This window comes from Diadema setosum, chromosome 15 (genome assembly GCF_964275005.1).
Source record: "Diadema setosum chromosome 15, eeDiaSeto1, whole genome shotgun sequence".
Classification (NCBI taxonomy): domain Eukaryota; kingdom Metazoa; phylum Echinodermata; class Echinoidea; order Diadematoida; family Diadematidae; genus Diadema; species Diadema setosum.
In genome coordinates this window covers 37,583,988-37,611,354 of record NC_092699.1, presented here as the reverse complement: position 1 = coordinate 37,611,354, position 27,367 = coordinate 37,583,988, and the positions used below count along the sequence as shown (strand labels likewise).

The 27,367-nt window shown below is 36.7% G+C and overlaps 1 protein-coding gene across 1 annotated transcript; it reads left to right on the top strand.

Annotated features, from left to right (window-relative positions):
* Window positions 1-790: 790 nt before the first annotated feature.
* On the top strand, window positions 791-27,367 carry LOC140238470 (leucine-rich repeat-containing protein 23-like). The gene is made up of 8 exons (XM_072318373.1): window positions 791-1,018; window positions 3,393-3,505; window positions 4,881-5,055; window positions 5,633-5,711; window positions 8,047-8,177; window positions 13,984-14,197; window positions 23,150-23,304; window positions 25,317-27,367. The coding sequence occupies exons 1-8, from the start codon at window positions 896-898 to the stop codon at window positions 25,356-25,358; spliced, it is 1,032 nt and encodes a 343-aa protein (XP_072174474.1). The 5' UTR covers window positions 791-895; the 3' UTR covers window positions 25,359-27,367.

Sequence of the window (27,367 nt, the reverse complement as noted above, 5' to 3'; positions counted from 1 at the left end):
ACATCATCATATTTTTTAGACAACACAAAAGTTCATAGCTTTGCCTTGGTTTGGGCCTTGGGGTTTGTTATGGGAGTCTAATCGTCTAACGTTAACCTTGGTTTGGTCCTCATGAGGGAAACAGTCGCACTCTGCTCTGCCTTACCGTCTAGAGAAAACAGGTTTCCATTCAGTTTCTTCTTGTTCAATTCAGGGCACCAGTCTGCTCCCCCGGTCTGCTCGTAGGCCTTGGTTCAAAAGATATTAGTAGTGAATATCTGCCGCGTCTCGTTCCGTTTGCTTAGCTTGTTATGTTGTCGAGCTCGAGCTACTGGTGTATGGTACAGAGCCCGATCATGCGATGCTTACAACATGAAACAGAATGTTGCCAATATATGCCGAAGCGTGTTGTGGTAATGTTGTTTTCGCCGGTGAGGCGCGCGGTTTCTCTATTTTCGCACACGGTTTTGGATCCAATGTATCAGTATACGAGGAGTAGTACTGCGCGCTCTCGACGGGAGACTAACCGCGTTGAAAGGAATCGAACACCCTCGTGCGTAATAGCGCTCGCAGAGCTAGGAGAGCGAGAGGGAGCCTCGTAAAAATATACGAGCCAACACTACACTTTTGAAAACTCAATTCAAATTGATAAATATATATAATTTCAAGATCAGCATTTGAATATAAATAAATTTCATCCAAAATTATTATAAAAATAAGTTTAGGTGGAAATAGATTTACATATTGAATATCTTTATTTACCAATAGTCCATCCTCGTGCATACCCAGCTAAATCAAGTTTCCAAGCAACGAACACCCGTAGTCCGTAAAGCCAGCAGTCGGCGGTGATTATATCTCAAGTAAATCTCATCTATACATTCTCTAGCCTTTAAAAGGGCTTTCAAAACCTGCAATAATGTCTGACTATGATGACCAAGAGTATGACGAAGATCAGGAGGGAGTTGATGAACCAGAAATTGACCAGGAAGGAGGAGGTGATGAAGAAGAAGGCAACGAACAAGAGCAGGAGGAAGAAGAGGTAAACGGATTACCAGCGGAGTGGTCCCCTTGCGGGCACGGGGAGGTCATGGCGTTGCAGTAGTTAGAAATCCGAAGACCTCCGCACTTCCGCAAAGTTCGGGATGGAGTAGATTCATCTCTTCTACGGATACATCTCATACTAATAGATTGTTTTTCATCATAGATTGTCGCTTGGTCAATTTGTAGAATAAAAGACTGAATGGAACCGTAAATGCTACAACCACGTGTAAGCTCTAGCCTAGGGACTGTAGGCCTAGATGGTAGAGTAGGCCTACTTACATTTTTATCTAGACAGGTAGAACAGAGTCTACTCTATGTAAAGTAGATTATAAGAATCAACATGATTATTTTATAGTGAAATGAAACATGAAAATCGTTCTTAGTATTACCTCCAGCTCAGCCAAGGGAGGAGGTCTAAATATTTTTTCATTGGTGTTGGTTTGTTTGTTTGTTGGTTGGGTAGTTTGTTTGTCTGTGTGCTAAATAACTTGACCTTGTCCTTGAAAAGTGTATGTATTTGGATGAAACTTTAAAGTTTAAGTTTAACAGGAAAGGTTGAAAATGACACAAGGAACAAATGATTAAATTTTGGTAATGTCTAGTAATCCAGGAATTTTTATGGATTTTATGAAGGATTTTCGATATGTTGGCATGTAGGGTCAATGAACGTCGGACTCAATCGGAGTTCAAGCTGCACATTTTTTTGAGGATTGCATACGTGCACGAAAGTGCATGCTCTAGTTTCTGCTAGGGCGAGGTGCGCCACACAGCTGGAAGTTGATGACATAACAAAAGGCTTCATATCGGGAAATGGGCAATTTTCAGAGATCAGTGATGGAAATGAGCTGCTTGACGGAGATCTGCTCTCTCAGAATAACTTTCTCTAGTTAAAATTAAAATGCACAACATCAATGAAATACACGATCATGATTGGTTGAAAGTTGAGGAGGGACTCACAACCACTTGAAATAATTCAGCATGCCCAAACCTTCCGATAAGGTCATGCGACCTAGTCCTACGACACTTGGGTTTTTGTTAAAATTAAACAAACAGAAAGTCATGTAGTGTGCTTCAGGCTTCAAAGTAACATGACCTCTCCTGTAAGACAATGATATCAAAATGCACTCATCTTTTTTATGACACTGTTGCACAGCTGCTATCATTTTAATGTCACCACTATAGTTCTGAATGTACCACAGTGGCACAGGATCTTTTTCCAAGGGATCAACATTTTGGTGCAAGAATATCACTGTAGACTTTAGGGTTGTGGTTCAAATGTACTTTTTAGGTCAAGTTCACAATTAATGAGGTAAATATAGGGCATGAATGTTTTACACATCATTTCCCATTTATTTATAGTTGCCTTGCCATTAATTGCACAGTTCATGTAGTTTCATTAATTTAATTGAAAGTCTCTCACTGACCTTGTTTCCTTTTCTTTTGATCCACCGACCTCATAACCTACATTTACATAGGATCTCCTACTTTACTCCCTTTTTAATACATTCTTTTATTTTGTGCAGACTTATGTAAATCAAGAGTCTTTGTCCTTGAGAAAGAGACAAAAGTGTAATTACTTTCAGGCAATCAAACAAAAGTACCAATTACAATTAGATTATTGATAAAGGATAAATATTAGAAGTGTTAATAGATGGTTATTTGAATGATGGTTTGAGTACCAGTATAATCCTACAAACACATGAAAGTGCAGCATGATTATGTACCCAAGGTCAATGTTTCTGTGTGTAACATTTCCCATTCTCCATTCACATGTATATTCTTACACATAATATTTCAAAGATAAAGAAGCAAGTTCTTTCATGTACAAAAGACACTTTGTGTTCTGCAGTAATATACAATTTTGTATGTGTCAAGAATATATTTGCCTAGTCAATATAATGGCAGATGAACTGTCCTAGATGTGGTACATTCTGAAGAGCTCATCACACAGTAGATATTAACCTCCACATCATAAGATTTGATGAGCAAGTCATAATTAAGGTCCCAATTTGTATTTGGCTTTCTATATATCTGTCTGTCCATTAATGTACTGTAAAAGTGGCTTCTTTTTTTTTTCTTTTTCTTTTTTTTGCAAGGGTAATTTTTCATGCTCGGCTGGGGAAGATGAATTTGGCATGTTTTTAATTCCGCAGAATCAGGTCATTAATTACTGGACGATATATGGCAAGTAAAAATATTTACATACTTATATTTTTTAGCTAACTTTTGGTTGCAAGAAATGTGCGAAAATTCCACACCAATTTCAACTTCTACAGTATTTACTCATGTTAGAGATACAAAAAAAAAAAAAAAAAATGTGTGGTATATGTGCAGTACATTTTCTATCTTTTTTTTTTTTTAATGCATGACAGAAACTCCCTGAAGTTCCACTGACGGAGGATGTCATAGCTGAGAACCTGTCATTACTCTGTAAAACAGGCAATGGACTGGCTCATGCTTACGTCAGACTGGATGTGAAAGAAAGGTATGGTAGGCCTATATGTATTTTAACATGGCTGCCAACTCTCGTGCAATTTGCCCAAGTCTAACTGTCTCACTCTGATAAATGAATTCTCACACATGCTCTACTTCAAAAATAGAAAGGTTGAAAAAGGTAATGCCACCAAAATCCCTGATGTTTTGCCCATACAATACGCTCAAGCCCAAAGTTTTGAAGTTTTCCTGCAGGCCCACCCGCTATTTATGGAGTACGTGTTGCACCATTTAAAATGTAAAATTGTCGAAGCTCCCTACTGTACAAGGGAGGGGGGGGGGGGAGGGGAAGGGGAGTGTCCCCTTTCCATCCTCCGTTCCCTCACAGTGTCTCACTCCAGACTCTCACTCAAGGTTGGTACATGTAGCCCCGATTTGAGCCCCCTTTGATTTGCTACTGAGATAGTAGTCTACACACATCATGAAATCAATGAATCTATATATGTTTGAAAATGTCACTGTTACAACAGATTTATTGCAAATTGAACCATAATACGGTAGTCTCATGAAATGCTACTCAAATGACAAAGAAGTTGCATAGTTGAAAATGTATCAATGGAATAAACCTTACATGTATTTCCATTAATGTCCTTCAAAAGATTTTACAAGACATATCACATATCCCTGCCAATGCCAAGTTATAGGCAGCCCTGGGAACTTGATTGTGTCTCTGTTACACCATTGGAGTGAACAGCACGTACATTGTGAAACATGATCGATGACAAACACATTTTTCTCTCTCTCTGTCACACACACACATATACACACAAATAACATATCATATATGCAGAAGCATATTTACAGTATGTACAGAAAAGTAATTTGGGAAAAGCATGTGGAAAAGGTAACTTGCCACTCTCGCACTGAAGTGTATATACAGTGAGTAGAAGTTGACGACAATTGATGTGACCGCAAGCAAAATGCCTATGTAGATCCACCGTTTAGTCCCACAAACTATGTCCTACCACTCCATGGCAAATGTTACAACTGCAGTTGTCAGTAAACACTCATCAGGGATTTGATAGAGAATGCATGATCACTACAATGTGAAAACAATATTCCTTCCCTGTGATTATACCTCAAAATTTAGTTATCATTTTCAGACATTAATGATAAACAATGAAAGTGTTTCAGCTGAAATATGGCCGGATGAGGTGGACTATGGTTCCAATTAAACAGTGAAAATAACACATAAAAATGGTTTTATTTTGTACATTGATTTCGTTTATACTTGGGCGGCGCTGCCGCTGAAGCGGTTCCTAGTTTTGGGGTGAGCACTATAGCCTACTGTCTTATTTTCATAATTTTTTATGTGTTGTTTCCTGAGCTTTTATTTCATTTTACTTCGAATTTTCCTTTGCCAACAGAGAAATTACTGACGTCAATATCCTCAGTGGGTACATCCATCTGCGGTATGTTGACCTTTCCCAGAACAGCCTTCGTGACATTTCACCCTTGAACTCCCTGACCCACTTACTGACTATCAACTGTGACAGAAACCTTTTAACATCAGCTAAGCTTGAGGAGCTACCATACTTGCAGGTATTAAACAATCATTTGAATCCCTTAAATAATCTTTTAAAACTTTGCTAGTGAGGTGATTTATTTCCAGTGTCGGTCTTTGTAGAAAGTGCTTTGACAAATTTTTAAAGAGATCCTAGATTATAATCCTGCAAGAAACATTGAAGATAATGTTATTCCTTGTGCACCCATGGCTTTAAATCTTGAAATTGGTCATGCAGTGTAAAGTTAGGTATGAAAGGTACCTCAATAAATGTGCTTAGATATGATTCAAAGATGATAATCCCATTTATTGAACAATTTGTGGGTCTTGACCAGGAATGTAACTTTAAATATGGTGCACATTCATTGTTCACCATTTCAAGTAGATGTTATATTGTATTCATAGCCATACAGTGTGATAGAAATTAGCCAATTTTATGTTGAGAAGATCATATTATTTCAGTTTCTGTTGATATCAACAGATTTGAAATCTGTTTACATAGAAAGGCAAGATATATAAACATACAATATCATATAGCAGGTCACATTGCATAGATGTATGCTCATAACTTATTTAATTGTGTGTTGTTCTTTTCTTTTTTTTTTTTTTTTGCAGATGGCAAGTTTCACAAACAACAGGATTACAACCACAGAAGGAGTAAATCACCCCCTCCTTGAATCATTGAATCTATCTTGTAAGTGTCGTGAAAAAAAAAAAAAAAATCTTATGAGCTCAATGGATGTACAATGTATGTACTAGAACTTCATTGTATGTATTGCATAGTATTAAAATAATACTCATTTGCAACTATAAATGCGTAGATCGTAAGTTGAAACAATCGTAGCTTGAAATGATGACTTTAAGTGGAAAGCATTATATCGCAATTTTTCATTCAGGCCACTCATGGTAAAATCCAGATTCTTGTTCCCATTTTCTGTTTGTGTAAGCTGACTGGAATGTGAGAAGAAGACTGCAAAAGAGACCTACTTAGTTTTGTATAAAGGAGACTGCACATCTCAATGATAGACACAGTAGAGCAACATGTTGTTACACAGTAACCTTTAAATTTTGCACATTGTATGAATGTTTGCTGATGCTTCATGTTCACTCTTAAAGGCATAATTTACCATTTGCAGATGGAACAAAAACCCAGCATTACTGCTTCAAAATAGTTCTAAAATGTGAGATAGGGATAGAAACAACCAATGTAAAAATTTGAACCAGTATCATAGATATACAAAATGGCCCGAATTCACGAAGGTGGTACAAACAAAACCATGGTTTAAACGATGGACAAAAACCATGGAGCGCCAAGTGTCGCACGGAATATTTCGTTACGAAATTGGTCATTTCGTCGATAAAATGACAAGTTTCGTTAACGAAATTATAATTCCGTGGACGAAATGTTCATTTAGTTACGAAATGTTGTCATTTTGTTACAAAATAATAATTTCATTGACGAAATGACTGATTTCGTGACGAAATATTCCATGCGACACTTGGCGCTCCATGGTTTTTGTCCATGGTTTAAACCATGGTTTCATTTGTACCACCTTCGTGAATTCGGGCCAATGTGAACAATAGTTATAATACAAATGTTTCCAGGCTAAACCGTCTGTACAGTTACGGTTTAATGAGAAAAGTAGTGATATCTCCTTATATTTTAGTTTTATTGCGAAAATTTTATATGGTATGATGTTTTGTGGCACAACTGACCTACACATATGTGTCAAAAGTGATATCTTGAACATCTTTATATCACTGCTCCCATGTACATAATGGCCTATTGTTTCCTAATAGGTACAGCAGTATTACTCTCATTTCGACAACTTTCTAAATAATGTAAAATAGCTCACTGCTTGTTTATTTTTGTCTATTATAAGTTATGTTTATTGGAAAGCCTATTAAGACTTAACCAAGAGAATGGTGTGTCACAAAAGTAATTCTGACATAATTTTGTTGACCTTTGACCTCTTTCAAATTATTAATTATATATTCTATATGCAAACAATAAAAATGGTATGAAGCGTAAAACTATAAAAAAAGCGGTTCAGTTGCTAATGGGTTAAGATGTTATTCTAAAGTGTTAATCATGAGTAATCGTGACGTATAGTAATGAATGGAGAAATGTACATATATCCTTGCAAGTCACATTAGTGTTGGGTTTAGTGTTGATATGTTAGGGTAGTCGTGTTGCTAAATTTGCAATTATCACTTGACTCACAAATTTCACAAAAAAATCAGACATTTTGCAAAATACGTGGCATATACAGTGGCATCTCTGTTGTGATTACTTCCTCTTGTCTTACCTACATCATTCCAGGTCACTCTACATTGTAAGCACATAATCCTGCTGTGGTTTTAAGCACAAAAATTATCATGGTACCCACCACTGAGTGTCTGAAAAGCAGTATAGTTATACAATCAAGTCACAAGGCCCGTTCACAAACAACAAAAATCGAAATTTCAATCGCGATCCAAATTTCAATTTTTTTTTTCGACCGTTCATACACAGGGAAAAATCGCACTTCGCAGCAAGGAAAGAACGATCAGTGGCCAAACTGCGCATGCGCGAATCTTGCATGACCGAAGACTGACCCCGCAATCCCAATAGAGTTTCGCACGCGCTACGAACGATGGGATTAAAAATACCGATTTCCGAATCTCGATCGCGCTCACACACACGACGCTTGGCAAAATAATCGCGATTATTCTGAAAAATCGCACTAATAGTGCGAGTTGGATCGCGATAAGGATCGCGGTAATTAGTGAGATTTTTCTGTCCACACTGGAAAAAATTTCGAAATTTTGATCGCGATAAGAAAATCGATTTTTAAATCGCACTTTTTCCCTTGTGTGTGAACGGGCCTATATTCAAGAGCTTATATCTTTGTTTGGTTTTTCTTCACAATTTTCTCTGCACGTTTTGAATGGGTTGACAAATGTGCACCGTGTATTGAGCTGCTCAACGCGAAAAATTAATCACGTGAAAATATCAACATTTACAGTAATGACCCTCTCCCTTTCAGTCAATGAGATCACCATTATCAGTGGTCTGGAGCCGTCCAGGCTGAGCAAACTACACACTCTGGAGTTACGAGGCAACAAGCTGACCAGCACAGAGGGAATTTATTTGCCCAACCTGAAAAACCTCTTTCTGGTAAGTATTTATTTATTATTTTTTTTTAACAGCCTAAAATGATGCTATGTTTTATCTTTCTGTTCTGATATTGAGGAACAATATGATATGGATGTGCCAAGTGCTCAAGAATTATCATTTTGTATACCAATGATACACATAAATTCCAAAGAGCAGAAATTTGTCCGGCATGTAAAAAGTTAACGGAAGATTGCTATTTAAAGTCTGTGGAAAGCCAACTTGTGAATTTCTTAGTAGAAAATTTTTCTCAACCCTTTATGTGCTGAGGCACAAAGTAGTATACACTTGCCAATTTTCATTTCAACAGCATTTTGTAATTCATCCAAACTTGACCTAGCTTGAGATGAGTAAGTTCACTCAGGTGTAGCAAAGTATCTCAGTCTAGCAAGAATTCCATGGAGATACAACATCAATTAATTCAGTGACAATTTTTGTTTTTCAAGACAAAGAAGTACTCTATAGACTGTGTGCAAATTGGCAAACAAGACAAACTAAGGGTTAACAATACACAAGAAACACTGAGAGTGGACCATTAGAGAGTTCATGTAAAACGAACTTCTCATCGACAAAAAAAAAAAAAAGGAAAGCAAAAGATAGAGAATGGTGATAGTGATGAATTATAAATGTCCAACAAACAAATGAAAATGATATCAACTATTTATAGAGCAAGCAGTCCATCTCAATGCTTGTCAGATTTTTGCTGCTCAGCTACATAATAGTCAATTAAAAAATTTCTGAAAATAAATGTTCCATATTTTAGTTTGATTTAATTGTGATGGATCATTTTTTTTTTTTTCAACCTGGCCATGTCATTAAGTCAATTTGTGAAGCGAAAGTCCAGCCAAAGTTATGGGGGATCTTGAGTGCAGTCAAGAAGACTTACATGTACAGTGATGAAATACGTGCACACACCTTTTTCAAGCACACACCGTAATACACACACAAAATATATCAAGAAGATAAAATGTTAATTCCATCAAACATGCTCACTCTCTTGGATAGGCCAACAAACCCTACCACTCTGCCACAGAGAGAGAGAGGGAGGTGTAGAGAAAAAACAACAACAAAACACTCGGTATCGTGAAAGATAAACACAACCTCCGCCACTTGAGGAAATTGTAGAATATTTTATATTGATATTCCTGGTTTCAATTCATATTTTCATAGTTGCAAGAATAACAGCCTTCTGTGATGCATAAGAAGTTAGATCCCACTTCTTGGTGGAGCAACTGGCGACCATTAAATTGCCTTCCTGATAAATTATATTACAATATGTTAGCAAAAGAGTACTGTGTTTTTACTTTGTTACGCCAATTTTTAAGAAATATAAAGCCAATGAACTCTAACAAAGAAACTTAAGTAAAATATGTGTTAGGCAGGGTTGTTCAGAATTACCTTTCTAGCAATATGTTTGTTAATGTGTGTGTGTGTGTGTGTGTGTGTGTGTGTGTGTATGAATATGAATATAATAGGTATGAATATGAACATATTGAATAGTTGGGAAGGGAGTTGAGTAGAGGTTTTTATATAAAATTCCATTTAAATTTGTTTATTGTACTTTTTGACATGGGAATACAGGGTATGTTTTACTTTATTTGTTTTGTACATAATTTATACATTCAGGTGGAATGGAAATAAAAAAAAAAAAGAATGTGTATTCATTACTAGTATTTCTTTTCGGAGATGCTAACTAAATACAAAACAATATGACATTTGATTGCCAAAAGATAGAACAACATATATGAGTCGAATATAAGAATTGCACTGCAAAATGTGTTTTAGAAGTTTAGACAGTAACTGAACTGGCATTTCCAAATATACAGTATAAATATCTCACTTGTATACAATTATCTACAAAGATCATCATATCATTGCACATAACACAATGAGATCGTGGCTTCTTGCACCAATCTTAAAGTAGATATGATAGCTACATGATACCAGATACTGTATGTAATTAGAAAAATTATGAGGAGAGAAGATCATTCGTGGAATTTGGTTGTCATTGCTCACTTTTTGTGAGGTAACATACTTCATGTATTTGCATACTCCCTGTACGTGAGTCATCGTGTGATTGCCGTTTGGGGCAGTTTGTATATCCTTACCGTTTCTCCAAAATGTCATTTGAGTTGGTCAAATTGGTGCTTTCAGAGTTGAAAGTATATCATTTCATGATATACTTAAATGTCATCTCACTCTGTGAGGCTTGGCCATGGCTTCTGTCTTTATTGGCTACTCTCACCAGGGAGAGGGAGGAAAATATCATGATTTTATTATGAGCAGATCGAGGACAGGATTGTTTTGATTTGTGGAGTAACTGTCATGTGCCATTGTCAAGGCTTGCATCCTTTGGATTTCTCCTTTTTTATCCTTGTCTGTTCATTCTTCTTATCGTGATTTTTGTAATGATCAAAGACCTGAGGTGAATTCTCAGGTCTGCGGGATTCCAAGCTCGTTATGCATTCATTGCAAATCATGATGCAATGGATGAAAGGTATGAGCAGCTCATTTTGTGATGGTCTGTCTTTTCTCACAGGCTTGATATCAGTTTCATTTAAATAGAAAAAGACAACATTTTTCCCCAAGGTCAAACTTGCTCATCTGATGAGGGCATGCTCCAGCTAGGCGCGTTCACACACAGGAATTATTGGTTTTTGCAATCCAGTGCAAAAATCAATTTTATTTTATTTGCCACTGTTCACATTTGCTTAACTGAACAAATTATCACAATGTTTTAACAAAAAAAAAAAACAAAAACAAAACACACACACAAAAAAAACAGTGACCAGAATGTGACCCTGGCCATTCTAGTGTGTGGGCCTATACTTGACGAGTTGCATATAATGTGAATTGTTAACATCTCCATGTTGTTCACACACACTGTACATTCTTGCAATGTTTCAAAACTACCAATTAAGTCGGAGTGTAAGTTTTTTGTATTGTGATGCGAATCATAATAATTACACATATTTTTTGTATCCATCACACACATGAAGTGACGCTTTTTTGCATTGAGTTGCAAAACTCAAGTTTCAAAAGCTGTTAATTTTGGGTGTGTGTGAATGCGGCTTTTGTTATTTGCTTTCCAGGACACGTTTGAAAGGCAGTGATAAGATTCTGCTGGGAGTCGATGGATGATAAGGAAGATGGAAAGAATCGAGGGTCGTACATGTATATCATGTCTTCCCCACAAGGCTCATTTTCTATGACCGTTTAAGGCATGGAATTTGCCATGTTGTGCCTCGGTCTATCTGCTCATGATAGCGAGGCAAAAAGATATCTCAGATAAAGCAGCAGGTGTTAACACCCATGGTTCTATGAAATTTGATGACGCATGGTCTTTAAGTAGGCATATGTCAAAACAACCCTTTGCAATGCCAGAAACATTGAATCAAAATACACAGTCCTATTGACTCAACTTAGAATGACCATCCCTGCTGGCAGACAAAACAATAAAAAAAAAAAACACACACACACAAAAAAAAAAACAGCTCTACAGATTTCTGTCTGTACCCTGCAAGTGCAGTGCATATCTAGTAAACATGCAGAATGCAAAGCAAAGCTGATGATAATAATGTGTGAATTAAGTGTCTGCATGATTGTCCCATGCTGTCTTGTAATTTCTTTCTACATCCTCAAGGCACGAATATAACTAGCACTATAACAAGTACACACATATAATTAGCATACTAATGTACATATTCAATGAATCAAACATATACAAACAACTGAACAACAACAAAAAAAAAGCCACAGTCTTGTAACAAGGCTTAAGCCATACATGTAGTCTCCTGGTAAGGCTAGGTTTCATCTTGCATGCGAATTAACCCGTTGAGGATGGGCGATTTTGCTACAACACGCATTTCCCCATAGACATATACTCGGGACTCATCTTCAGTGGGTAAAGAGAAGTCGCAAGTCCTGTGACAATTAAGGAAGTTCAAAGTGGTAAAGAGAAACACAAGGGAATGAATCATTTAGAGGTAATGGTACAATGCCCAAATTAACGTGATAATTACTTATGTTAGTGTTAGCCATTTGTGCGTTGTACAAATGCACAAAATTGCACTTTCATGATGGCTGTCCAAATATTACCTGTCAAGTATAGGCCCTATAACCTACTTTATTTCTTCACAAATCAAAGCATGTAATAAATGGTCCTAGCTTACTACCTGCCCATATTGCATACTTCTAGCAGGACCCATTTTGCATTAGATAGGGTAGTTTAACCCGTTGAGGACGAGTCCCAAATATACTCGGGCAGGGATCTATGGGAAATGTGTGTTGTACCAAAATCAGTCCGTCCTCAACAGGTTATGTAATACCAAGTAGCATGGACTTTTTTTTTTTTATAGCATTCATATTTTACATTGTATGTTCCCTTTGAGGAACAACAAAAGGGATTTCAAATCAAAGAAATCATTGCTACTGTACAGTTGGTGGCTGAAGTTGACCACATTGTAGAAAAAAAAAATGAAAAAGAATAAGACATCCTTGTGTTCTGGTGTGGCATGACTGTTGTGTTGCTTGTAGAGAAGTTTGCACACAAACTGCAGATGCTCAAAATGACTCAAACCATATACAGTGTACTTCGTACCATTATTCCTATATACATGTCTGTCCTTTTGTTGCACAGTAATGAATGAAAATGTATGGTAAATTAGTATCATGTCATGCAAAGAGAACAGAATGACATTAAAACCAAATCTGATTCATGTAACAATGATGACTCCAAGACACTTTAATAGTGAGAACAAGTAAACAGCATTAAAAATAAAAGCATACTTCAGTGATATTTGCTCCATTTCAAAATATCCTCTAGATTGTTGCTTTAGTCCACTGCTTTGGGAAAACATAAACTCTTCTCTCATGGTGTATTTTGTGCATTTTCTGTTAATTGCCATGGAACTCTTCCTGATTACAGCACATAGTTTTAGAATATGAAAAATGTTGTGATGTCCTGGTCTGTATATTGCACTCCCATTATAACGAGCACAGCTATAACAAAACTCTTGGTACAACAAAATAAAAATTCAGGTCCCCAAACGAGGGCGGATCCAGATTTTCATGAAGAGGGGGCACCTTTATAAAATTTAAAGGTGCATGGTCCCGGTGTTTTAGTCAAATGTGTACGCAGACGCACGGCGCAAGTTTCCTGTAGAGACCTACGCTATCGACTTTACTTTGGCGCTTACGCTTTGGCCTACTTTCCCGAGTCCGAAGAAGTCCGATTCACTGTAGTCAGTGGTCTGATCACAGTTCGGCTCATGATTCGGCTGAGGAGGATGACAGCTTAAGCAAACTTAATTCTTTTGTGATGTCATAATAACAAGCACATATGCACGCACCCTGGCATTACTACAGACTGCGCGATGCGCAAAGAAGACAACAAAGGCAACGTTACTTAGCAACACCTACGCACTTTACTCTTGATGACAGCTCAACTTTGGTAATCTTCGTATCAATGCTAACGGTGATCGGCAGTATCATGAACAGCGCCATCTATACTACCGGGACTATGCCCCTTTAAAGGGGGCGCACATGCCCCCCTCCATTTTCTTTTTATTTCTTTTGTTTTGAACAAAAAATAAAGTGGGGGCACGCGTGCCCAGTGCGCCCCCTCCTGGATCCGCCACTGCTAAATTATTATCTATAATCTTTATACTTCATTATCTGGCTATAAAGAAATTTCGATACAATGAAAGAAAACTGCCTATCACAAGGACTCCTTTATAATGGGAATCACCTGTAATTACATTGTAGAATTCAATTATGACTATTCCTGCCTTGATGTTTTCTCTATAAGGCTGGCAACCTCATCTCCAAGCTGGAGGGTCTAGAGAGGCTGGAACACCTGACCACGCTCCATCTCCGTGACAACCAGATCAAGAAGCTGGATGGCTTCTCGGAGAACATGAAGAACTTGCAGTATATCAACATGCGCGGCAACAATGTTGGGGACGTCAAGGAGATGGCGAAGATGAAGTGTCTTCCGAAGCTGAGGGCACTGATATTATCAGGTGAGAGTCACAAAGGGACTTACTACCTTCTGACAAGTCTTACAGGAGATGAAACCACCAAAACATGTGGACTGAGTAAATCCAGCAATATTAGTAGAAGGCATCACTAGTGAAGGTTTAAGGAAAATCAGACAATCTGTTGAAAAGTTATGAATTTTTAAAGTCTCGGTGCATGCCGCCATCTTTGGATGAGAAGACAATATTTTGTGATGTTTATTGTTATAGTCATGAAAATAATATAAAGAAAAATTATAAAGAAAATTCATCTTATTTTCACTTTTCTAGCATAAAAAAGAGCAGTTGACTTTGATACTTCTTTCAGAATGCAGGAGGAATGACATTACCCTTAACCTGTTGAAGACGAGTCCTGAGTATACTGGCCGGGGCAGGTGTCTATGGGAAATGTGTGTTTGTAATAGCGAAATTAGCCCATCCTCAATGTCAGTAAAAGTAGAGGGAATGTGCACTCTTCATACAAACTAATATTTTGTGAGATTCTCTTTGTATCTCTTTTATATCATCTTCCATTATGTGACATCACAGAATGTGTAGTCTTCTGATACAGCTAGGGTGGCACAACTTTTTAACAGATCATCCAATTTTCCTCAAACCTTCACTGACATTGTGTTCTACTAATGATTCTAATTAACTGAATTCACATGTTTGACTTTTTTATTTCCACAAAGAGGCTTGCCTTCTTACAAGTCTTTGGTTCTGATATTATCAAGTGAGATTCACAAAGGAGCTTGCCTCTTAAGTAGGCTTACCAGTTTTATACCTGTCACAAGAGCTGCTTACCTTTTTTTTTTTTTTGGGGGGGGGGGAAGAAGATTTTTTTTTTTTAATTCTTGTTCTGTCTTTCATTGCAAATGCAAATCGAGTGCCTGTAAATTTTGCAAAAAACATGCACGCACACACACACACACACATACACAATCTCTGAAATGTGTGGGTTACTTCATTTTATTTTGTTTTGATTTGTATTTTGACAAGTTAGGTTATATTTGATCATTCATCTTTTTGCCAATATTTAACACTCATTCTGCTTGGTGATGGTGAAATTAACTTGTTTGTTTGTGTGTTTGTCCATTCTCGCCACTTTAGTTCATGCAAGTACAGTAGCCTGACTAGTAACCGCTCACTTTGATACTTTATTGTGAATAGCTTTACCAAATTATCTCCTTTTATTTTTTATTATGTGGAAGATGGGTCTGCTTATAGCGAAAATAGAAGTTTACAGATACATGGGAATCCCGTTATAATGAGATCGTCGGTTCCGGGTGATTTTGCTCATTATATCCGGATTCTCGTTGTATCCGAACGCTTGTGAAATGTACACTTTATATATAAAAGCTCAATTAAAATTGGGTTACCTGCATTTTATCATGACGACGTCATATTGATGAACAGAAAAACAAGAAATGCGACAGGAAAAATGAGAGAGCATTCTCGCGATAATTACAATTATTTTTTTTTCTCGACACATGTTATCAGATATTTCAGATTTGACAAATCATATAATCATATCGTATATGGGGCCTGCCTTTTGTTAGCCTCATTCTGATCAATCTGCACATCTGAGAAGAGAGAGAGATGAAGCAAAATTTATGCAACTAAAGGTAAAGTAATCGCGCTATCAATGCTGCATTTAGCGTAACTCGCGTGGATGAAAGCTGTGAGTAAAATCCGAATTTATCTTTCATTCTGTGACAAATTATTGATATAAACCACGTGTACTATGGTGAAAGTTTACACCACAATTTATACTCTCGTTTTTTATTTCTTCCAGGGAAACAGCTTCCCTGTTGTGATGCATCAGGTTGAATGCGTGCTTTGCGTGAATGTTTTACCTGACGAGATTGATGGGTGAATGCCCGGCGTTTTATATGAAAACAAAAACCACGTACTGGCTAACTGTGGATTGCAAAATCGAGTGAAATAGTACTTGTATTTCGATAAGCTAGGGTTGACTTAATTAAAATTTTAGCTTACGACCCCATCGTATGTTAGTTACGACATTCAATTCACTTTATCTTATCAAAGCTATGTAAATGGGTATCTAACTGAGCGGCTATTTTTTTTTTCTAATTTTTTTTCGTTGTATCTGATCTCGTTAGAACAGGATTCCCATGTATACAAGTTATGAAATAGCCATTATTCATAATGTACTGAACTGAATGATTCATGAGGTCTTTGATGTAGTGATGAATGAAAATATTTAAAACGTAGAATAGATCTAATGCACATAAATTCATGTGCATATGCACTCCGTTGTTTTATTCTAATATTCCTTTTTTTTTCTTTTTCTTTTTTTTTCCTTTTTCCTTTCTGTTTCTTCCATTTTTTTGTTAGATCATTTCAAGTTGTACAAACGTGGCAAACCAGTAACTTTACAAAGAAATCCATTAACTTTATAATGTCAATGTCTCACAACTTTTATGGGGGGGAAGGGGGGAGTGCATAATTACCGACAATCTCGCTCAGCAGGAGGAGGAGGAGGAGGAGGGGGGGGGGGGTGGTTGCCTCGTACCTTTATGCTCACACATTGATATAATCTCTTGTTGATCATTTATCCCAATTTCCATGGAATTGATTATAAGTATATGAAAAAGAACTATACATATTTATATAGTTCACCACACAAGCTTTTAATTCTATATATTGACTGGAAAGTCCCCAAGACATTCTGATGAATCTAGGGAATGCTGAAAAAGAATAAAAACATACCAGTTATGAGCACTTCAAAAAATGTTATAAAAAAGTATGTCTGCAAACATTTTATAAACAGGCAATATAAGGCTGGCGATCTTTTCAAACATGTACCGTTAATTCAAACATGTAATATGATAATGAATCTTACGAATGCAAGAGTATACTTGTGCTTAAAATTTTGGTCATATTAGTAATTTTCATCAAATATGTCTGAAATAAAGGTGCATAAAAACAAACTTCAGTGGTATTATATTGGTATATAAACAGTAAAAATATTATGGGATATAGTCATGACAGCAATATCACTTTTGAGTCCTGTAAATACCGGTATTTCTCGGCCGCTCGCTCATACGTATTATTTGTTTTATAATGTCGACGCACATATTACATGTATGTGAGTTTTCTTTATTGTAAAATAGCTGGAAAAAATGCAGTAAACATGTAACAGAAATATTACTTCTGAGAAAAGAAAAAGTCTACATAATCTACACATAACTCAACACTATTTTGAATATACAGTTATTCAAAATATTATTTTGAAAATTCCATTGAAATACACATATTAACAAGATCATTTTTTTTCACTGGTACGTGAGGTTATCCAAAAGGAAGAAGGGAAAAGAGAAAGACTGCGATAATGTTCCCCTTTCAGCAACTTGTTCAGTTCAGCAGAAAGGACACCGATACATGTATTTTGATATGTCTTCTTCAACCTTATTTTTTAGTTCCCTGCATTCCAAGTGCAACCATGTGTCACAAAAATCACAAGAAACCCATTGATCTTCTACGGCTTCTTCTTTCCTGCATGCTGGACATACATATCCAACATCATCTGATTCAATTCCTTCCTTTTTGTTCCTCTTCTTTTTTCCGTTTCTTCTACGCTATTCTCCTTCGTAGAGTCATCTTCTTTGTTTTCTTCTCTCTTCTTTTACATTTCTTCTTCCAAACTCACTTCTCTCTTTTTTTTTGCATTCAGTTTTTTCCAACTTCATTTCTTCCTTCTGTTTTATTTCTTCTTTATGGTTCATTTCTTCTATCCTCATCACAATCCCATAGATCTCTGTGATCTTTCTTTCTATTTCCTGTACCCAAATTCATCTCTATCTTCTTTCTCAATGTCTTTGTGCCTTCTTCTTTGTTTCCTTTGTTTCTCTCTCTTTCTCTTCCTTTCTTTTCTTCAACTCTCTTTTCTGTTTGGATTTCATATGAGTTATGAAATCATCTTCTGATGTTGCTTCAATAGCTGCAATTTCCTTTTTTGACTTCCTGGAATGTGTATTTCAGGAAACTCGATATATTAATGTTCGAGAGACGGGGAGATTTTTATTTGAAACCTTATTTCATTTTTGGATTAACAAACCTTATGAATAACGAGTTGTAACCGTATATATATATATATATACATACATACATATATATATAATAATAATAATAATAATGATAATAATAATAATGATAATAATAATAATAATAGTGGCTACTTGTATAGCGCACAGGTCCACTTTTCAGTGCTCATGGCGCTTCAAAAATGAAAAAATATCATATATTTACATGCATATACATATTCAAACATTTCAACAAAGAAAAAAATGGTAAACAAAAGCAAATATATAGATACCAAATAAAGAATACAACATATATCAATTAAAACTACAATATTAATCCAATATTAATGACATACAGCAATTACAGTCCTCAGTATGAAAGGAACAGATAAGTTTTAAGTTTGGATTTGAATGACTCTGTAGATGACAGTTCCCTTAACTGAAGAGGTAACTGATTCCACAATTTTGGTCCCATAACGGAAAAAGCACGATCACCATATTTATATATATATATTTATTTATTTATTTATTTATTTATCTATACTAAGAGCAATGTCACAGTAGAGGAAAGCATTAAATGCCAATTGCCTTGATTATAATTCAAAATCTGAATTTTCAGGGGCCTCTCCCTTCATCGGGGATCCAAGAGGATAGTTAGCTGGGGGGGGGGGGGGGGGAGGTGAGCGGTAACTAGTCAAGTGCCATCTCTGTACGAGTTTCGAACTTTTTCTTTTCGCGTACGCAATTCCACGTACATACGTAGACTACTATCGTTCAGTTATTTGCCGACAGTCGTCAGGTCGACAACTAGCGCCTATTCGTATGACTTATCTCAACTTTGCGGGATTTTAACTAAAAAATCAAGGCCTACTCACTAACTTCAGTAGATGAGACCTTTCCGGCCATCGGGAATCTCCAGATGTGGCTAATTGCATTTTAACATCATAAAATAGTCGTGAATACTTTGAATATTGCATTTTGTTTGAGCATCGGATTCTTAACATTGCGCATACGCGTACTGCAGTGCGTGCAGTGCGTGCAGTGCGTATCAAGTGCGTATTATAGAATGTAGGGCAGATATTCTCGGTCATCATCAACTACACTCGTGCGCTAAGGGGTGAGCGGTTACTACTAGTCAGGCTACTGTATGGTATTTGTGGGAATGGACACTTTTTTTGTTCTATCTAAATGTGTTTTAGAATTCCACATTTCTTATCAAATCAGCGGAAGTTTTGATAACGATCAAATTCATTCTTTTCAGGTTTTTCTGCCAGTAGAGTTAAAACTAAGGTCTGGGATTTTGCCAATCTGAATGGGTCCATTTGAGTGTGTAATTTATGCATGCAATGTATGTGTAATATGCCTTTAATAAAGCCAGAAGATTATGTGGAGCAAGCAATATCACATTCACCAGTACTCACACACAAATGCATTAGAACCCTGACGCATCCATCAGAAGCTATAAACCGACTGTAAATCAATCACCTTTCATGTGAGGTACCCAAGAACAAAGAAAAAAAAAATCTTGACCTTGATAAATGAGGCAGTTCTAATAGTGAACTTGACCATGCTATACACAGCCAACAAGGAAACAATTTTCTGTTGTAGACCTTTGTCAATAGATTGTTTTGATATGGTTTCATTTTACGTGTGGTCATGGAAAGAGCAAGGTTTATCAATTTTCAGTCTCTCATTTCCCAGTTCAATACATGGGCAGTAAACAAGACATTTATTTTAGGCTTCAGCCTTAAAGGGACATTCCAGACGATTTTTAGAATATCACATCATGTAGTTTATAAATCGATAGCACCATGTATAGATTTCTGGAATTTATTGTGGTCCTGTATTAAGCATATAAACCAATACTCTGAAAAACCCAACACAAATTACACTGAACATGGATGATAACATAAAGGCTCACATGTTCCAGTTATGTGGCAATGTAATTCCATTACAATACTACTTGCTCAACAATTTCACCTGTCTGGAATTTATGCATACTTTCTTGTTTTGTTCTGCTTCCTTGAGCCTCAAACCGTGTATTCTTATGTGAAGCTGCCATGACCCCGTTTACAGTGCGAGGCTCGGCCGCGGCTTGGCCGCGGCCATACCCAGCCCCGCTTCAATGTAAACGCACAAAAGGCCAAATGCGAGGCCAAAATTGGCCTCGCATTTGGCCTCGCTCTGGAGGTGGTCTCGGCCGCGGCCGAGTCCGGCCTCCATTGCGCGGCCGAGCCTCGCAATTTTGTCCGTTTACACTGCTGGGCTCGGCCGCGCTTTTGATTCAAACCTTTCAATATTTTGTCATAGTGGCGCTCTGCTTGTAAACAAACGCAATCTGGTATTGTCTGGTTTTCAGACCCTTTGCCAAATGAATTCCGTGGTGACGAAGTCGCCGTTCGGGCAAAGGCCTTTGCCGAAGGAAAGAATCCTTTGCAGGACAAAACCACCTTAAACTATACTAGTTTTCGACGTTGAGGGGGTTAATATCCTGAATAGTGAAAGATACAGGCAGAGGGTTTGGAAGCCAGACTAAAATTTGCCGCGCAATTGGCCACGCATTTGGCCCAGTTTGCGTTTACACCAAAAAATGCCGGGCTCGGCCGCGGCTCGGCCGCGGCCGAGACCACCTCTAGAGCGAGGCCAAATGCGAGGCCAATTTTGGCCTCGCATTTGGCCTTTTGCGTGTTTACACTGAAGCACGGCTGGGCACGGCCGCGGCCGAGCCGCGGCCGAGCCTCGCACTGTAAACGGGGTCTAAGTGTAAACTTAGACCCGCACTGTAAACGGAGTCCATGTCATCATTCTTGCTCACTGAAATTTGTTATAAATTTTTGAAACATTCTCATTCCTCATCCCAATCACTATGAGTTCTGTAACTCTGTAGACTCTGTAACCAACTGTAAACCAATTTATGGATGTGCAAATACAAAATTTTGAGAATCATCCAGAGTTCTCCTTTAAGGATTGTTGACAGGGTATACAGGACTGATATTACCTCATTTTAATTGTGCATGGTTATGAAAAATTCAAACAACATTGGTTCACATTTTAGAGGATTGCTGTTAGACAATGTTTGAATACAGCAGAAAACTTACAAATGTTTTAGTTAGTGCATCAAGTTATTTGCAAGAAAAGCTTTGTTAATTTGCGCCAATTACTGCTGTTTTGAGCATTTCCTATCAAAACTATCTGAAAAAGAAAATATTTCATCCCGATATCTTTCTGGTAAAATATATTTTTAACCACCAGTGAAATTCTTTTGCGCACTCTGGTAATTGAAAATTGAAATAGAACTGTTGGTGTTACCATGGAAAATCAGGTAAATGGTGTTTTTTTCTAGAAGCAACCTAACACAAGCTGAAAGCCAACACAAGTTCATCATCTCATTTTGATGTTTAGAAGATGAAATCCGTCATAGAAGGGTCTGGTTTGTTGCCCAGTAGATGTGATGTAATAATAGCATACAGTAAAGGCAGATACAGCAGCACAAGGCTAAACCCCTGATAGATGAGTGGCTGTGGCTACAGAACAGTAGTTTTAGTCATTGCAAGTTACAGCAGTAGTAATATTTTTATTCAAAGGAGTGCACGCAGTCCATAAATGTTTGGCAAGCCAAAGTTCTTTATAATGTCCCAGTAAATTTGACTTTTGTAAGGTGAGTTTAATGCAAGTTTCAAAATGGATTTCACCTCCATATATTAGACTCAATTTAACTGCTGGTATATTCCACAATGTAGTAACACAAATTGGTAAACAGTTTTACCAGATTTGACCCCCTGTTTTATTCATTAATCATTAAACAAAACTCATGACTTCTTTATGTGGGTATTGTGCAACCATTAAAGATACATCGAATGAAAGATAATGAGAAATGATGAAAACTGCAAGATCATTAGATATGTCATAAAAAGTTTATTTCCTCCTGAGGTCATCTTTACAAGGCCATATTTGTTTGTTTGTTTATTTTATTTTATCTTAAAGAATGTATAAATGCAAGCATTTTGTGTAATGGCTCGATTTTAGTGCCGCTTTCAGTTCAATTTTTTTCATGAACTGCTCTATACACAATACCCATATGCGTTACTTTTGTATAAGAATATTTTTAAATTGTTATATATTACAAAAAGAAAGCATGTACATTAATTATTCAAACATGGCTGATTCTGCTAACCTCCTTAGAAACACTTGGTACAGACATATTTGTATTTGGTCAGTGAAGCTGTTAACAATCTGCTCATTGTCACTTGCTCTCAATGGTTATATAGAAGGCAGATAAAGAATTTGATTTGCAAAATGAGTTTAAAACTGCATTCTTGTGAATTTGAGATATTTGTGGTTAGAGAGCACTGCTAAAAGCAGAGAAAATTATAAGAGTTGGATATTTTTCATCATCACTTCAAGAATATTCCTTTTCATGTATCAATTGAAGTATCAGTGGAAAGGTTATTTTGCTCTATCTGATGATAGACTTGTCACTTACACGTTTATGTACATGTACTTTAACCTGCTGAGGACGAGTCTCGAGTATACTCAGGCAAACGTCTATGGGAAATGCGTGTTCTAGCAAAATTAGCCCATCCTCAATGGGTTGTATTATTTAAAAATGGTGCTTTACTTATTTTGCAGTCAAGCTTTTCAGATATTTTGTCCTTTTTGGGATGATTTCCTCATTCTTAGTCCATCAGACAATGTCCCAGATACTCAGCCCATCCATGCCCTGTTTTATGAAAAGTTAAAATTGATTATAATGATTTCAACTGTAAGTCTATGGCAGCCTATGTGGTAAGGAAATTTAAAATCGATTTTATCTATTGATAAAACGGGGCCCTGGTCCTCTTCTGTATTGTGTGTATGCAATCTCTTTTATTCATTCATGTTCATACCTTTGCTGATGACTACCATCCAACAGAAAATCCCTGCTCCGATGAGGATGAGTACAGGATGGAGGTGTTGATCGCCATCCGGAGGTTGGAGCGACTCGACAAGGATGAGTTCTCCGAGGAGGAAAGACAGGAGGCAGAGGAGATCTATGAACAGAGGAGAGCAGAGGAGATAGCAGCAGATGTGAGTGTGATTCCATCTCTTCACTTCTTCTTTTTCTTCTCCTTCCTTTTTCTTCTTCTCTTCGTTCTTCTTTCATCTTGGTCTTGTTCTTTTTTTTTCCTCTCTCTCTCTTCCTGCGTTGTCTTTTTCTTGCCTGCTCCTTCTGCAACTTCTTTTGACTTTTTTCTTCTTTCTCTATCTGTCACTTTGATTAATTTTTTTTTTCATCTTCTCCTTCTTTGTTGTCATTGTATAGTTTTTCTTTGCTATTTTTTTTAATTGAATGATGTTCTGCTGAACTTGATACAAATTTGGAACAAACCCATATATGGCAGCCGCCCAATTCCTGCACCTCACTTGGAAACTTTTATTTACCGAGTATGCTAAATCAGAAACCATGGAACATGATCACAATGCAAGACACTGGTGTGAAATGAATGGTGAAAAAAAAAGACAGTCGCTGCATCTATGTTTTAAAAGCAATGATTATAAAATAATGTCAGTTGGTGTAGTCATGGTGATTGCAAAGTGATAATGATAAATGAAAATTGAATGAATGACATTTGGATTAAGATAATCATGAAATGAATGATTAACTAGTAAGTGTGTTTTTTTTTTTTCAAATATGAAAAACTGATTTAAAACAAGATGAAGAAACTAATGACATGTCACTCCCCTATGATCTTTGTGACAACTTTCTATCCACCATTAATATTCAAACCATCATCACTCATACTTTATGCAAGAGGTGCAGAATTTCAAGTTGTATAGCCATCTCAATTCGTTCTATCCAAACAAATGAACTTATCGGTTGATTCACAAAATATTAATTCTCAGAGATGTGTGACCTCCCAGGTATAACTGCTTGACAAATGAGAGATGAAAACACTGTACTGTGCAAGATGAAATATTCATGTCTTGAAATCCATGCATACTTCAGTGATATTCACACTTTGATAGCAAATGCACCACACACACTTCAAATTATTCATAAGGTTCCCTAGACTTGAACATGTCTTCCTTCCATTTTCAATTTCCTCCACAAGGAGCCCCCCCCCCCCAAAAAAAAAATGAAATAAAAAGAGAAAAAAAAAATCAGTCATGCATTATGTAACAGCAATATTTACTTTATTTGTCGTATCTTTCTCTCTTTGTATACACTAACACTTTTGCACCTTTCAACGGTTATTTGTCATATTCAGTACCTATGTGGCTTCTTTTCTCGTCTCTTTTTTTTATTACTTTTTATATTATTGTTTTTTTGGCTGAAAATTTTTGGAGAGAAAAAGCAGCATCTAAGTTGATGGTGGGATGAGGTATCACCATGTCAGGAACAAAGATCCTTCTCATTCACCTTATGGACGTGAGAGAAAGTAAAAAAGAGAGGAAAAAAATAGAAGTAGCATGGTGATGTTACCTTCAGATTCCTAAAAGGCAGAAGTGAAACACCAGACTCAGAATAGAACGCACTGAACTGTACAGCTCTGTAAAGACCTCATTATAATTGTTATCATTCTAGAAAGATTGTTAAAGTAATGATGATTAACTTCTTAATTATTGCCAATATTGTTGGACATTATTATTATTATTATTATTATCATTATCATCATCATTATCATTATTATTATCATCATCATCATTATCATTATTATTATTATTATTATTATTATTATTATTATCATCATCATAATCATTATTATCATCATTATCATTATTATTATCATTATTATTATTATTATCATCATCATTATCATCATTAGTATCATTATTATCATCATCATCATTTTCATTATCATTATGATCTTTACTTTTCCTCCCACCCCTCCCAACCCCCCCCCCCCCCCTTGCACAATCCAATAATTCTCCTCTCTAGGTACTTGGTTCAGAAATTTACATTTGGAAAGACGGCATAAGATTTGTGAAACTTTCTGTGAAAGCGTGTGGAGTAGACTTCCAATGAGAAAGCAATAAGTCAGGTGTTCACTTAAAATAAATGTCTTTCGTACATGTATGTTTGATTTCACCTTCTTTAGGGCACTGAGGAAGTCATTCACTCAGATGGAGAAGATGCCTAGTGTGATTTACATCTCTCAACTATTTCAACTATGCCAACTATTTGGCACCCTCACCATTCCCTCGACAACCATGCAGGATTCCCAAGAATCCCACCTTTTGACATTCTTGCATGTGCCTTGGACGACATGTGACTTGAGACAGACATTTATGGAGATTCTTGTTTATTTCATTGGCATGCATGTGTGATGTGAATTTACATATTGGATACTTGTCCATCACTCCCTCACTTTTTAAATGAAATGTGCAATGTGCTTGATACCAGTATCGACATGTGTACCTGTGGGCACGGTCCTCTGGAATTGCATATATTCTATCATCGTTTCATTCCATGTTGAAAACATGGAAACATGTCAGCCATTCCACAACTTGTCATCAGTGGTTACTGAGAGAGCAGTGATGGGAATACCCCCATATTTCCCTTCCATCGTCATTACTGTGTGCCACAGCCTAATGTTTCAAAATCACACTTGCGCGATATCATATGAAGTGTGTCACCATACTTCTGGTGTAAAATTCTGTAAATGTACACAGGCAGTGGTGGCTGTGGTGTTCATAGAAAACAGCTGCCAGTGTATGTATATTCTGCTTAGTGTATGTAGATAACAGACGAACGCAAAATACAACATTATGACATTCCGTCCACCTGTCTTGTGCCTGTATCCAGAGAAAATCTGACAGTGCACAGATGTACATGTATTCACATTTAGGACAGAGTCTTTGGATCAAATGAGATATAAAGATTTATTGATAACTTTCATAATGCCAATTTGCAGTCAGCAACAGTATAACATGAAATTCAAGGGAAAATCCTCTTTTGCCGCCTCTCTCGATCTCTGATCAGACTTTTATCTTGAGGAAGCAGTTATTTTCAGGACAGTACTTGCATCAAAATGCAGCTCCAATCTTTAGTGTCCTTGGCCATTAAAAACATCATTGTTCTTTGATTATGTCCTTCATTTCTCTGAATGCTTCAAGTTCTTGTCAGTCTCGTTCAGACAAAAACTTTCAATGTCAGTGGTTAATTTATTCTTAAACCATGACTGGATTGGTGAACATCATTTCCTTATTCATTATCAGACCAAGCTGCCGTAGTTGAATCCTGTTTTATGCATTACCAAATGTTTAATTAAGTTGGGTAGTCGTAATGACCATCAGAAAACATGCCCTCCATCCCCCCCCCCCCAAATAAAAACAAAACAAAACCGAACCTTTTCTTCTTTTTGATGTTTTGTCTAAAGGCATACCATTCTAAATTGGTGCGATGAAATGATGTACACTAACACGACTCAGAGAGGAGTGTTTATCAAGTTTGTTTGCCTATTAAATTAAAGTAATCTTTTCCCAGCTTCTAGTACTGCATCGACTATGTGGAATCTAATTGATATCTGTCAAACATTTACAATGTGAGAAATCATTCCCTTCTCCCTCTCTCTCTCTCTTTGTTTTATTTTTGCACCTCTATCTGTAACTTCTGAAGCCCTCTGAAGAGTTTGGCTGCCCAGTGCTCTCTGAATAATGCTTGGAGCAGAAAGTTTATGAGAGAAGAAATGAGATATCACACTGAGGCCATTTATATGTTTTATCTTGTCATGGCTGGCTGTATGCCATGAGTAGTTGTATGCACTCAAGAAGAGATGTATAAATGATGTTTGTATGAAACTGTACATACTTGTAAGCACTGTAGTGCATATTTCCTTTTGAGTAACATTAAATATATGTTTATATAAATGAATGAAAGACATCTGTTTTGAGTTTTGTTTGTGCATTTGTGTGTGTAAAATTCAGGTTCAAGGACAAGTCCACCATCATATACATAAGGATTGATAGAATGCAACCATATTAGTAGAACACATCAGTGAAAGTTTGAGGAAAATCGGACAATCCATTCAAAATTTATGATTATTTTTAAAGTATCTGTGCAGTCACTGCTGGATGAGAAGACTACTGCAGTGTGTGATGTCACATGCATACAATGATATAAGGAAAATAAAAAGAGAATTTCACAAAA

Coding starts and splice junctions, on each gene's coding strand:
- LOC140238470 (XM_072318373.1), top strand. CDS start 896: ATGTCTGACTATGATGACCAAGAGTATGACGAAGATCAGGAGGGAGTT. Junction 1,019..3,392: donor AAGAGCAGGAGGAAGAAGAG/GTAAACGGATTA, acceptor AATGCATGACAG/AAACTCCCTGAAGTTCCACT. Junction 23,305..25,316: donor CAGAGGAGATAGCAGCAGAT/GTGAGTGTGATT, acceptor CACCTTCTTTAG/GGCACTGAGGAAGTCATTCA.